Genomic DNA, 13,980 nt, shown 5'->3' with positions numbered 1-13,980 from the left:
GCATAACTTTCAAAATTTTGTGGAGAGCTCACTTATGGCAAAATCAATGCTTGTTTTGATTGAGTATTTAAAGTGTTTTTGTAATTTTGGAACTGACTAAACTGAAATGTGTTTAAAAATTAATTTGTGCAAGTGACAGCCACGGCCGGCTCGAATAAATCCCAGCCAAGAGGCCCAATTTTCGACCACGTTTTGTAGCTATTGAGGCGGTATTACAACAATAAGGAGCCGAATATTATCGTGAAAGGCGTCAATCATCTCTAGCTTACCTGTGTAGACAAGCGATTTCGCATTACCTCACAAAAATAGTCCAGTATTAAATTGCATCATCCTGGAGGCCACATGCCTACAACGCGAGATAATTCGCTCACCAAAAGTTTCCTTCAAAAAATTTATTGTATCGTTGGCTGCGTGGCATGTAGCGCAGTCTTATTGGAACCAAAGGTCGTCTACATCAAAATCCACCAATTCAGGCACGAAATGGTCATTAATCATTGCTCTATAGCGTTCCCTATTGACTGTAACATTATGCCGGCTTTATTTTTGAAGAAATATGTATCAATGATTCTCTCTGCCCATAGAGTATACCAAATGGGCACGTTTTGAGGATAGAATGGGGTGTTGGTAATGGAATGTGGAGTAACATCACAAAATTTTCTTGTGAAAATTAGGATTAATGGCCGTCTCGTTTTGGGCTCGGCTTCAATTCTTGCGGTATGGTTGCTCGACTTACCGACTCTGTTGGATGATTGTTCCGGTGTAAGTCTATTCATTATAAAATGGCAAACCAAACTGAGTATAAATAAAGTAACCACTGTCAAAGAGACCAACTCCGAAAAAAAATTTTGCATCATTGAAAACTACATGTCAAAAAAACACCTATTACTTGTTATAATTATTTTTACCTGATTCTATTTACAGATCGAGGATTTTGATTTGGCACCCATATTATGCCTTTAAAACTAAGTAGCGTCTGACTGATGAATATGTGGCGTTAAAGGTATACAAGATCTCTTTTAAAAACAATAAAGCTACCTCCAGCTAAAATATTTGTTTTTATACCCTGAACAGGGCATAGAAAGTTTGTAACATCTAGAAAGAAATGTCGGACTCTATAAAGTATATACATATATTTATAAATGATCAGCGTGATGGGCAGAGTCGATTTAGTTTTACGTCTGTCTATCCGTCTGTCCGTTCGCTTGTATATACGCGAACTAGTCTCTTAGTTTTTGAGATATCGTTCTGAAATTTTGTTTACGTCCTTTCCTTTCCTAAAAGCTGCTCACTTGTCGAAACTGTTAATATTGGACCACTTTAGCTTATAGCTGCCATACAAACTGAACGATCGAAATCTAGTGCTTGTATGGCAAACCTTTGTGTTTGGCGAGATATCTTCACAAAATTTGACATGGGTTATTATCTAAAGCAGCGGCGCAATCTTTCAAGAAATTTTTTTGATCAGACCACTATAGCATATAGGTGTCATACAAACTGAGCGATCAAAATCAAGTTTTTATAGCTTCAGTGCAAACGAAATTAACGTTGTCTCAAATCTTACGGAGCGCGTATATAACTATTTTTTCTTAAAAATGAATAAATATTTCAGAAGTTTATTGCTTGTATTGAACAGTGTTAACATTTTGTCGTATTTCATTGTGGACATTGTCAGCTCAAAATAAACTCATTTCAAATTACAGTGTAATTATTAGACCTTCCGCTTTCGTTCAAAGTGAAAAAGCTTTGAAAGCACATTAACAGCAGTTCTACAGCTTTAAATCACATATTCTGTTGCTGTGCTGTTGAAGCTCTGTTACACACACATGAATGTCTCTTGTTTCACACAGCTTTTCTAATGCTTTCAAAGCGTTAATTAGCTTCTTAGCCGCTGGCTATGCGGTAAATTAGCAGCGGAGGAAGTCGCAGTTGGAGCTTCACAGCTTCATATATATGGTAGATAGATAGAGATACAGCTGTTGCAGATGCAGCAGCACATCTGAGCAACAAGAAAGAACTAAGTCATACAAGCATGACACACTGCTTTCAGCCTTGAGTTAGGTTAGTTAGCTACCTCAGCGGCGTTGCCTTTAACAGTGCAATAACTCATTTAGCGCCATTTGTGGCGGCAATGCTTCACAAATGATTTGTGTGTGCAACTGCTTGCGTTGTTTATACATGTGTATGTATGTATGTAGGTTTGTGTGTAGTCGGTTCTTTGAATTCACGCCGTGGCACGCGTGTGACCCAATTTCAGATTTTCCTGTTGCTCCATTGCCAATATTTACTAAGACGCGCATCTTCATATCCACAGCGACTGACATTGTGGCCGCATTTTAGCGCGCATATGTGGCAACAGCGACATCAACTTGGCAGTGACGCTTGCGCATTTTTGTTGCTCTTTTGCCAATTCATTTGGTTATTTATGTGAGCGTTTTGCAATAGACCGCATGTAATTGACATAGAAAGAAGGGAACCAGAAAGCTAATTGTGCTACTCACTTAGCCATAGACACACACACTCACACACATACATGAAAACTTTGCAGCAAAGTTGAAGTAGTCAATCCTCTTTGTTTTTGCTTTAGTTTTGCTTGTTAGTTGTTTGTTCATTTGTTGTTGTTTTTGTCTTTTTTATATCTTTAGTTTTGTTGTTGTTTTGGCTGCATATTTGTTGTTGTCAATTTGTTTATTGTTTTTGTCTTTTTTATATCATTGTTGTTGTTGTATTTTTCTGGTGTTATTGTTTTTGTCTTTTTTTATATGGTTTTTGTTGATGTTGTTGTTGTGGTATTTTCTGGCTATTGTTGTAAATTGTTGTTGTTTTCCTGTTATATGTTGTTTTTGTTTTTGTTGTTGTTTTGTTATATTTTTTGCTGTCGTTTTTATGTTATATGTTGTTTTTGTTGTTGTTGTTGTTTTTATTTTTTGTTGTTGTTTTTTCTGTTATATTTAATTTTTGTTATTCTTGTTAGTGCATTTGCCAACACTGCCATCGTATTGCCAATCCAGCCCTAGTTGTGTACTATTGTCGACGTTGTAACAGTTCTAAGCCGTTTGTTGTTTTTGTTGTTGTTGGCGCATTAAAACGGTTATGCTGCTTGCCAAACAGGTTCTGCAAGTGGCAATTTTCTGCAAGCCTTCGTAGCGGTGTCTCGAACTGGTGACCCTTTCGGCGGTTTTTTTTTTGGTTCCCACATGCAGACCCACGAGTTGAGTTGAGTTGTAAGTTGTAGTAAATGTGTGTGTGCACTTTTGGTTTGCATGGTGTAGTTTGCATACAATCATATTTTTATGGCATATATGTGTGCGAGTTATTATAATAATGAAATGCTAAAAAACCCGCTATTGTTGCAATTGTTGCAATTAAGTTCTTTGTAATTGCGTAGGTAATAAATATTTATGCGCTGTAACGGTTCTTCAGGAAAATTTACACTGACGGAGAAGTTCTCCTACAAGGTGCGTGCACTTCTATAAATGTGTGTCTGGTATTTGTATGAATGTAAAGATTGTATGAAATCTACTGTTTACAGTTATTTTCAGGTGCAGAAACTCAAAATGCATAAATTTGCGGCGTTGATCTCAAGACTGAGATGCAAGTGCTGCCATATGCAATATTTTCAGACTAACATATGTGTTAAAAGTCTGTTATAAAAGTTTCTATTCATATTTTGTGTAAATACTTATTTGAGGTATCGTAAAATTGTTTGCAAATTATCATGAAACTAAAAGAACCAAAAATACACGAGAGAACTCAAAGTTTATGCATTCAATGAAGACTATTTTTCTCATTTTTTTAAATTATTATAAATTTAAAATTTTCGTTCAACGAGCATTTTCTTGAGGTCTCTTAAACTGGTTACTGGGGAACCGAATGAATGTCGTGAACATCTTACTTTTGTTTTTCAAATGTTTAAATTTGTTATGAAATACTGTTTTGAAATTTGGAGATAGGAGATTGAAATTATTCTGTCCAAAACACTTCACAAATAGTAAAGTTTTTTATAATACTAGATTTTAATAAGTCAGTTATTTGACAGATATATGCTATAATTGTGCGATTAGAACGTTATATTCTGAAATAGTAGCTTTAATTTAGACAATCATTTATGCCAAATTACGTAATGATATTTTGCCGAATAAAAAGTGTTCCATAGAAGAACTTGATTTTGATCGTTCTGTTTACGAGATGTGTTTAGAAAATAACGAGAATTTTAAAACTTAAAATTTTGTGGATTTAAAGAATCCGATTGTCAAATTTTTTTACTAAGCTATGCAAGCTCCTGATAAAAAGTTTCAGCTGTATTCATTGCTTAATTTGTCTGTAGCAGCCACTAATGTTAAATAAATAATTTTGTAATGATGTCCAAGTCTTCATATTCGGCAGACATGGGTCTGTTGTTAAGATGACGTTTATTTTTAGGATTAAATGTTTAATACAATCGTTCAGATCCATTATTTCAAATAGTCATAACCGATATGTCTAACAGGCCATTTTGATATATTCTATTTTCCAGCTATCTCATTCGACAGTCATTTTGCGGACATTTAAAATCAAACTTTATTGTAAAGTTCACTGAAATCATAATTTTCGGTACGTATTCCTATTTAACCTGTTATCAATTCAGCAAACCACTAACGAATAGCTGCATGGCCTGACTCAGAGCCCAAATAATGCCCATGAAATGCATTTTTAGTATAAGCTGCGTTTTTTCATCAAAAAATTTTGCTCCCTTAACATTTGTAATTTAGTTTTATTCACATTTTTTCCATTCTCAGTACATTAAGAAATTAAAGACACATAAATTCAATAACCAATTAACCTTTTAAAAGTCAAGTCTAATTACAAAACGTATTTATTTAACTAAATAACTTTTTTTTGAATACGATTCGCCTGCCTTGTACCAAACTTAAAAAATCTTTATATAATCATATGCAGAATAATATACTTAAAGTTTGGCTGAGCTGATTTAGCTTGGAGACGTTGTCCATTTTTGATATATTCGCTTAAGCCAATTACTTAATCTATATACAATTTTGGCCTGAGTCCGCTAGAAAGCCTTAATATATTTTCCGAACGAAAGAAGAAACTGCACCACGTTTGGTCCCTAATTAAATACAACAGGAGGAAAGATCATAGCACATACGCTGCTATAAGTTTTAAGCTTTTCTGAATAGCTACTTTTGTATGTCTGAAATATCCTCGAAAGTGTTTGTTTCGTCCATAATTGCAATCCACGAAACAGTCAATAGTAATCATGAATGCTGCTATTTTAAGTAAAATTTTTTTTCTCTTTCAACTCAAAGATAAGCTACTGAGAAATTCTTAAATTTATTAAGATATGTTGCAAAGTTCTTTAATGACATCTATCATTGATATTTTGAGTCGACCTTTTATTCTTGATAAGCTATATCTACATTCTACCCATCTAACTTTTGTTATCTCCAGGAATTGATTGAAGTCCCTCCTCTAGTTTGTGCTGGTGGGCTTTCGAGTACCACTGCCTTAGGTTCCCATCTAAATACTTTAGTCTGCCAACTCAAATAAGAGAGAAAATAGACAGCCATTTACTTTGTAGGGATTTTAAGCTTCATCGCCCTCTGTCTTTCGATTCTAGATCTGCTCTCTGGTGACGTTAAAGCTAGTAACACTGCCTAGCTACCCTAAAATATAACAACTTCGTCCGTAGATAAACTATATTTATAATTGTTTGGCTAAAGAACCAACAAGCTCTCATAACTCTAGTATATCAGCCTGTAGGATACTCGAGTTGTATCCTAATTGGTCGGATAGTGAGAGGGAGAGAGTAAATAGTTATAGTTACTAAAACAAAAGTTAAGTAAAATCCCAGTCAATCCACCTCTTACACCTGTCAAAATACATCTCTCCTCATTAGACGCCAAAACCACTTATCCACATATTAGCAATTAATTAAAAAACTGGCAACGCCGCATAACAAAAGCTTGTTATTATTAGCCCAATTGTATTGTGGGAGTTCGCGACACATTATGCCACTTGAAAACAGCGGCGACGCCAATACAGACAAAGAAACATGTAAAATACAGTGCAAAATACAACAAAAAATCACCAACCACTACTCCCAACCACTACTCACGTCACAGCGCTCTCGCTGTAAAAGCCAAAAGTCAACAAACGTGTGGACAACGGCAGCAAAACTTTAAAGTCGAGCTTAGACACTGACTAGGGCCAACTAAGCTGTAGAAAGAGAAGAAGAAGAAAAAACGCAAGCAATGAAAAAATGAGTAAGCGGCATAAACAAGAAATACAACTGACTGGCGATTACGCGGACGCAGCGCAACAATAATAACAACAACAGCAGCAAACTGTGAGCAATGCGAGCAGACAACTTTGCAGACGCCACAGACAGCAGCAGCTTTGAAGCTGTCAAGCAATAACAACAAATACAGGTAGAGTAAGCATTGGTCATGGAATTAGCAACAGTAGCAAGCTGAAGTTATAAGCGATGGCAACTGCAGTCGACGCCAGCGACGCCGCAGCCAATTCACTAGCCGTTGTTTGTGGTAGTAGAGTTGCTGTTGGTCGTAGAGTGGCAAGCAGCGACTGTTATGACTTGAACGCTCGCAAGCCCAACCAGTTACGTTTCAACTTTCATTCCGTGCTGACGTATCCGGACGTGTTGAGTGGTGCGCAGCGAGCGCTTTGTATGGTAAGCGACATTCGCAAAGATTCTGCAAGCAAAAAGGCACGAAAATACTAAAGAAATAAGAGATCTCTGGGTACTTTGTATACGGAGTTGTTGTACTGGCAAAGTGATTGGAAGTGCTGCTAGTAACTATATGACGGCGTAGAAATGAACTTATACACAAACGCACATACATACATATACCATATATAAATATATCTGTATATTTCATTGTCGGAAAGTTTGTGCAAAAGGTTTCGGCTTAAAAATGTATCAGTGCGCCCAAATAAGTACAAAAGCCAACAATATGAGTGTACAAAAATAACAAATTAATAACCGAACCACCTTCGCTTTATACGCATTGTTGTTGCGACGTGTTTTTAGAGCATTCTACACAGATGTGGGTGTTTGGTTTCGCCAAAATGCAATGGTTTCATACTCGAAGTGTTAATGAAAGGAGCACAGAAGAATGCGAGCAATTTAGTGTGGTTAGAAAAATATGAAAAATCATAAGTGCGAAAACCAAAAAAAAAAATTAAAAAAACGAAAGCAATAAACAAATGAAAAGTAGCAAATGGAAATGAAAACGAAATCGAAAATAGTTTAATGTATGAAATATTCAATGAATGCGCAAAAAGTTTGCGCGCACGCTCATTCCATACCATATATTTATATAAGCAGGAACAGCTACTAAAACATATGCGTTTATTTATTATTCGTGTTTTTCCCTCATTTTTTCATGAAATAGTAACACGAGGTCAATTTGTGGAAGCCAGTCTGGCCAGCTAGTTACGGCACGCTGTTCAAGCGGCATAGCGCTTTATTTAAAGCTATATTAAAGTGAAAGGAAACAAAGTCGCAAACGGCTGCGGAAAAAAATTACAAAAATGCTGAAATTAAATTAGTTTGCAGCAAAAATTTACTTTATTTCAAATGAGTTGTATTAACTTTGTACTTTACTGGAGGGAGATTTACATGGCTGGTACGGGTTGAATTGTAGATAGTTTTATAGGTTGAATAACCTTTTTAATACATTTAATACATATATGTATATTGAAAAATTAATTATATTCGTATATGTACATATAGCGTATTTAAATATTGACAAAATCTACTTAAGTCACTAAAAGTAAAATTCGTGTAATTCTCAATATTATTAATATTTCTTTATTAACTTTAGCATTTAGAGTACTGGTGATTAGATAAATATTTTCTTCTTTTTTTTCAACAATATTATACGCATTTATTGCATTTATCATAAAAGACTTAAGCAGCAAACTTCAACTATTTCAACAAATTAATAAAAACATTTAGAACAGAAGACTTAAGCGAAAAATTAGTTCATAACACAACGATTACTCTCCTCTCGCCCAACTACCGCAACAAAATCATGATATATGCAGCGAAAAGTTTCGTTTAGTACAAAATTTTAATAAAGACTTAACCTAGAATCCAATCGGAAATGCTCTAAGGTGAAGAGTACAATTTTTTTTGAATGAATTCTAACTTGTCGGAATGCTTTTGGTAGCTAAGGTTTCATACCACTGATATAGGCCTAACCAATATTGTAAAGAGAGTTTTAGTAACCTTACAACCAACGTTTAACAGCACTATGAGCACCTTTAGCATTCAAAACCACGCTATTAACATTCAGACTTAAATAAAGCTTAGGCTCCATAGTAACTCCCAAATCCACAAAGTTAAATACTTACTCTAGCATATAGTTTTTTATTACATAGGGAGAGGGGTGCATAAACTTTTTATTAATCTTGATTTCACTGTAATATGAAAATGTACTTACAGAATATTTAAGCAGCAAACTTCTATTTTTTGTGGCAATATTAGAAACAGAATCTATACAATATTTATCTGCAAAACTTTTAATTCCAAAATTAATTGTTTGAGTTTAGCGGTATTCAGCAGAATCACTGCCATATATTTAAAATAACAACGTTAAATAGCTTAAACTTGCCTTCTTTCGCTATTATTTCATCTCGAACAAAAGACTTGAGCAGCGAACTTCAACCAAATTTTGAGAAGTTTAACTAATTCTATGCGAAGAAAATGCATTTCAATTAAGCTGCGCGTGAATCAACATTTTATAAGAAATATGCACTGAAAAAATAATTTCATACTCATATATAAAACAAATTATCAACCCAAAGCTGTATGACATTTGGTTACTGCTAAACATATGATTAATAGGGAAAAAGGAATTAACGCACTGGTATGTGACGTTTAGCTTGAAATGAGAACATGAAAAATAATAAAAAATAAATTAATAACGTAATAACATAATAAAAAAGTTTCCCCTTTTTTTTTGTTTAATGTGCCTGTCTTTTTTTTAAACTGCCCGGCTTGATGACTAAATCGACATTAACGATCTCATGTAAGATTTATTATACTGTACTTCTTAGTTTATGCTGTTCAATTTGAAAATTGTGCTAAATTTCTAATATGGAAAAATCAATAGGTATCCAATTTCGTATTCTATAGCAAATTTTTAAATAATTAAAATTAAAAAAAACTTTTTAATTAATAAAAATTAAAAATTTACAAAATAGTTTTTTTCTTGGAAGTAATTGTTTATATGTTATTTAGTAAATCATCTTTCCAAATGACATTTTGTACAGTATACTTAATTTGTTTCTTTTAAATAACACGAATATTTTGAAACCAGAAAAAAATTTTACGGAATTAGAATTTTAAATTTTTTTATCTAATGAATTGTTGAATTGTTTGGAAACATAAATTACATAATTGATTTCAAACACATGCAGAGAGCATATATTTTGTTTTCTGTTATTAAATATCACCGGCAGAAAGTCAGTTTGCAGTTTGATCTAAAACGAAATTATTCAAAATTTCGGTTACTTTCTAACCATACAATTTTATAATCGAATTTATGTATAACAATGTAAATTTTATAATTAAATGTTGTAAATTTGATCTCTGATATTTATCTACTAGTTAGTGATAATCATCAATTTTCGCTGTAACAAAATAATCCTGAAAGCATTAAGATTAGACTCGTTACATAAAATTGATCAAAAAATACTTTTTAGCTTTTTTTGGCATATGTTTAGCATATTTTATCCATTAATATGAATTTTTTCGGTAGTCCTTAACTATTCCTAATAACCAAGAGATAACAAAATAAATTCTTAAAAATACATAGTTTCTTATTAGTTTTTTTATTATTAACTATTCCGAATAACTCAAACGTAACAAAACAAATTTTTAATAATATAAATGTTTTTTCTTATACAATATTTGATTGCAAAGAAGTCTTACAGTTCTGCAATGGTAAAAACTTCATTGTCAATTGCTCTTGGCCCAAAATTTAATTATGAGAATAAATAATTTTGTAAAATGTTAAATAAATACAGTAAAATGTATGGAAGTTCACATACTACTTATTTCTATAAAGTTCTTAATATTCAAAATTTTTATTAAGCACGGTGGGAGGTTCAACATTGCTTAGGTAAACCTTTCAAATGACCACTTCTATGAAAGCTAACCTTGTAGAAGTATAATCTCCACAACTTAACACACAATTTGAATTAAATTTGCAACGCTGCAAAATGCATATGATTTTTGCTAAGAACAATTTACGACACTAGCAATATTTTAGTGAGATTTATTAGACTTTTAGCGTTCAAGCAACAAATTGCAAACTTAATTCGACTGAAGTGCATAAAAGCCGTCACTCAACTCAAGCTGCAGCTGCCAGCCTGCCAGCTAGCTAGTTGTCTATAGAAAGCGTGGGGAACTGCAAACATTTTTGCTGCCTGCAGTAAATTCATTAAACTCTGACGTCGACAGATCACACCAGCGAAAGACAATAATTCAAAAGACTTAAGGCACGAACTTCATTGTGTATCAAAATAAAATGCAAAGGCTGAGAAAATTTCACATTGCAAAGTGCAAACAAACATAATTCAATTTAACAACTTTTCGATTCCCTTGCATTTAGCGAATTCATAAAGATTTTTGCATTTTGTGCATGCGAAAATCCAAGCGAATTCGCCCATTTTAAATATGTGCGCTTGTGTGTGCGAAACGCAGCCTTGAATGTCTATTTGTTTATGTGTGTGTGTGTATTTGCAGAGACACTACAGCAAGTGAAGTGAAAAAATTTACCAACAATAAAATAAAATAAATGTACGCATAAATAATTGTTGTGAAAAATACAGGCGCTTGTGATAATATAATCGAAAAAAAGGCAGACAACAATAATAACAGCAACAAGAGTGGATTATCAAATAGCAGCGAATAAAATTAATTACGCGCGCGATCACACACGATCGTTTAAAGCGAGCTGGTGAATGGCTGAAAATGTGAAGCCGAGCGCCAAAAGCCAAACAGCAACTGCAACAGCAACAACAACAACGGCAATTGTTGCTCACATAATCGCTGTCGGCGACTAAAGTTTTAGTTGGTCAAGCAACAAGAAACAAGAGACGCATACATGTTAGCATATAACAAAAAATACAACAACAAAAAAGCAGAAAAAAATTAAAAAAAACAACAAAAGCAAAAAAAAAACACATTAACGAAAATAACGAGTGTAATAGTATTTAATAGCGGCAAGCGATTTGCCAACGAAACGTGCAACGCAGACGAATAACGAAAACCGCCGCTGCAACAACAGCAACGGCTGCACATAACCGGGCGCAAGCAGCAAAACAAACAAACACACCTATTTACATATGTTTGTGTTTCCAGAGCGACTTTAAATTATTTGCACCAGTATTTGACGGCTGCAGTGGCGCCAACACACAAAAAAAAAAAATACAACAAAAATAAAATTATAATAAATAAATAAATAATCAACTGTTTGTTGTTGTTGCATGTCGCACCTCGCCTACATCATTTCCATTCGGAAAACAGTTCAACAACTTCTCGAAATTGGCCTGTGCGCAGTAAAAACACGACAGCTGCACCACTTGCGGACAGCGCAAAAACAATCGATTGCTTACAACAAGCTGTGGCAAGCGTATAGCTCATCAACAGCAACGTTGCAGTGCCACCAATTTTACAAACACAAAAAAAACTTGTATAATTTCGAAACAAATTTTGGTGAAATTTTCACAATTCCCGACAGCAGACGCAGGAAAGTAACTGCAATGAAGCGCCAGCAAAAACAACAACACCAACAACATATGGACACTGCGGTTGCAGTTAGTCAGCGCAAATGTCAAATGTCCACGCAACGTGCGGCATTGTCGCGTACGCTGGCAAAGCTGTCAGTCGTATTGTTACTGATTTCTTCATTGGCCGTTGCCAACTGTCATGGTAAGTCAAACGTATATTTGTTGTTGTGAAAAAGGAAAGTAATTGCAATTGTAGCTAAGTACTAGTATATACTTGTATGGCTATGTGAGGTCTAAAATTTCTTCATCGAATGATATGGAATCGGACAGTCACCTACATATATTACTATATTATATGTATACATATGTATATTGATCCGTACCTTGAAGTTTTTTCACTTCACAAAGAATCTGTGTGTAATATCTTGGATCTCCGTGATCAGCTCTGGAACCTAACCAAACCTATCATAGACGATATCTTCGTGGATACTGTTTTCTAAATATAGCTTTAACCCACTGACATATGCCTTATCGGTATTTCATTCTTGTGATGAGTGTCTTCATATTTGCTGAAAAAAGCTTTAAGGGTTTACTGTACCTCCTCATTAAAAGTAGTTTCGTATCAAAAAAAGCATTCGCAAATCGAAATTTCTGAACCCCATTAGAAGAAAATCTCATCTCATCTGATGAAGGCTCTGCAAACGAGGTTTGAGGTTTTCGTGAAAAAAGAAGCTGTAAGGTATTAACGGAATCACTGACCACTTTATCGATAAAATCTTTCAGATCTGAATTGCATGCGATCCTGATTACTGCTGTATTCATGTCAAAGTAAAACCAAAGGAGTTTTTTCTAAATTTTTCTATCGCGCAAGAGGAGCAACCCATTCGTGGCTGCACATACTGACGTTGGAGTACAATTCTTAAAATATCTCTCAGCCTCGGCTATTCTTTTCAATGATTATTCTCTTGAGATCTGAGAATAGGAAAATAAAGATATTGTTTTGAGTGTGTGTTTTGTGATTGCCTCGATTGTGATCTGCATGCCATTTTGCAGAGAGGTTCGTATAGGCAAATATTCATGAACAATATATCCCACTCGTTCCTGTGTTATCAGTTGGGTGTCAACTCTCTCTATCAATGTCATTTTAGGGTCATTTAAACCATTTTTATCAATTTTCTCAAAGTATCAAAGCTTATGTCTCTCAAAAGGCTCCATCTCACCAACAAATTGTCTGACAGCCGTGTGTCTCCAAGTGCTCTATATTTTCTAAAGGTCTAACTACAAAAATTATTAATTTGAAACATATATTTTCCAGCTCATAGATTTTAATTGATTGCTATAGATTTAAGGACAATCAAAATATGAACATTGATGAACTGAAGAGATTCGCTACAGTTATCTTGAAATTCTGTGAACTTTAGGCATACAAAATCCAAGTGATAAAATTTTTAATTCTTATATTTCATAAATTACTAACAACCTTAGCGGCATTTATAAGTTGTATTCTTCAGGTGAAAGATGTCTGGATCAAAGATAACTTCAGACAAAACATTATGTGTTTCCATTTATATAGAAAATTATACGGGACAGAAAGTCACTTCAATTCTACTCATCAGGCAGATGAAATATTTTTCAAAATTGTAATTGAAATTCCTTGAAATTTTATCAAAATCGGATATGACTTTCTTGATTTCTCGTTCTTGGTGCTATGGAAAAAAGAGATCAGAGAGTGGAAACGGATAGGTGATCAATAACATTCATACTCGTTTCTTTTATTAGTATTTTTCTATGTTTTTATATCGTTGTAATTGTCTTGCTATAACTTTAAATACTCAGTAGAACATCGTTGATTGGTAAATCAAAAATAATGCTACTCTGTAGCATTTAATCATCTGGTTTTATTAATCATCGCATATAAGACTCAACAATTGTTAAGTTGAGGAGTGGATGCAAATTGAAATTAATAACTTTAAAACCTGTAAAGCATTCCCTCTGTGTCTAATACCTTCAGATCTCTAAAACACCAAAGCGCTTTCTTTAGCATTTCTATTTAAAGCTGAGTTTTAATCAGCTGTAATAAATCGAATGAAATATGGTATTACTCTCAAAAATTTATTATAAAATCACTGCACGTGCTCTTCACAAAAAATCGCCTAAGTTCGCATGTCAAAATTATATCAAAGCGGCAATTAAACAAATCGTAACTTCTAAACCGCAAAAAAA

General features: G+C 34.0%; 1 protein-coding gene across 2 annotated transcripts in view; it reads left to right on the top strand.

Moving 5' to 3' along the window:
- The first annotated feature begins 6,583 nt into the window (after positions 1 to 6,583).
- Positions 6,584 to 13,980, top strand: part of fw (CUB and Sushi multiple domains furrowed) — a 49,324-nt gene continuing 41,927 nt past the window's right edge. Inside the window, exons 1-2 of one of the 2 annotated variants that reach the window (XM_036362366.2) lie at positions 6,584 to 6,685; positions 10,772 to 11,959. In XM_036362366.2, the coding sequence (XP_036218259.2) occupies positions 11,515 to 11,959 (445 nt within the window). In that variant the 5' untranslated portion in view covers positions 6,584 to 6,685; positions 10,772 to 11,514. Of the gene's footprint in view, positions 6,722 to 10,771; positions 11,960 to 13,980 lie in introns of both variants that reach the window. The other variant, XM_070109538.1, reaches the window with a different exon arrangement.

The sequence above is a fragment of the Bactrocera oleae genome, chromosome 5 (genome assembly GCF_042242935.1).
Source record: "Bactrocera oleae isolate idBacOlea1 chromosome 5, idBacOlea1, whole genome shotgun sequence".
In the NCBI taxonomy this organism is placed as follows: Eukaryota; Metazoa; Arthropoda; class Insecta; order Diptera; family Tephritidae; genus Bactrocera; species Bactrocera oleae.
This window is presented reverse-complemented; position numbering and strand designations above follow the sequence as displayed.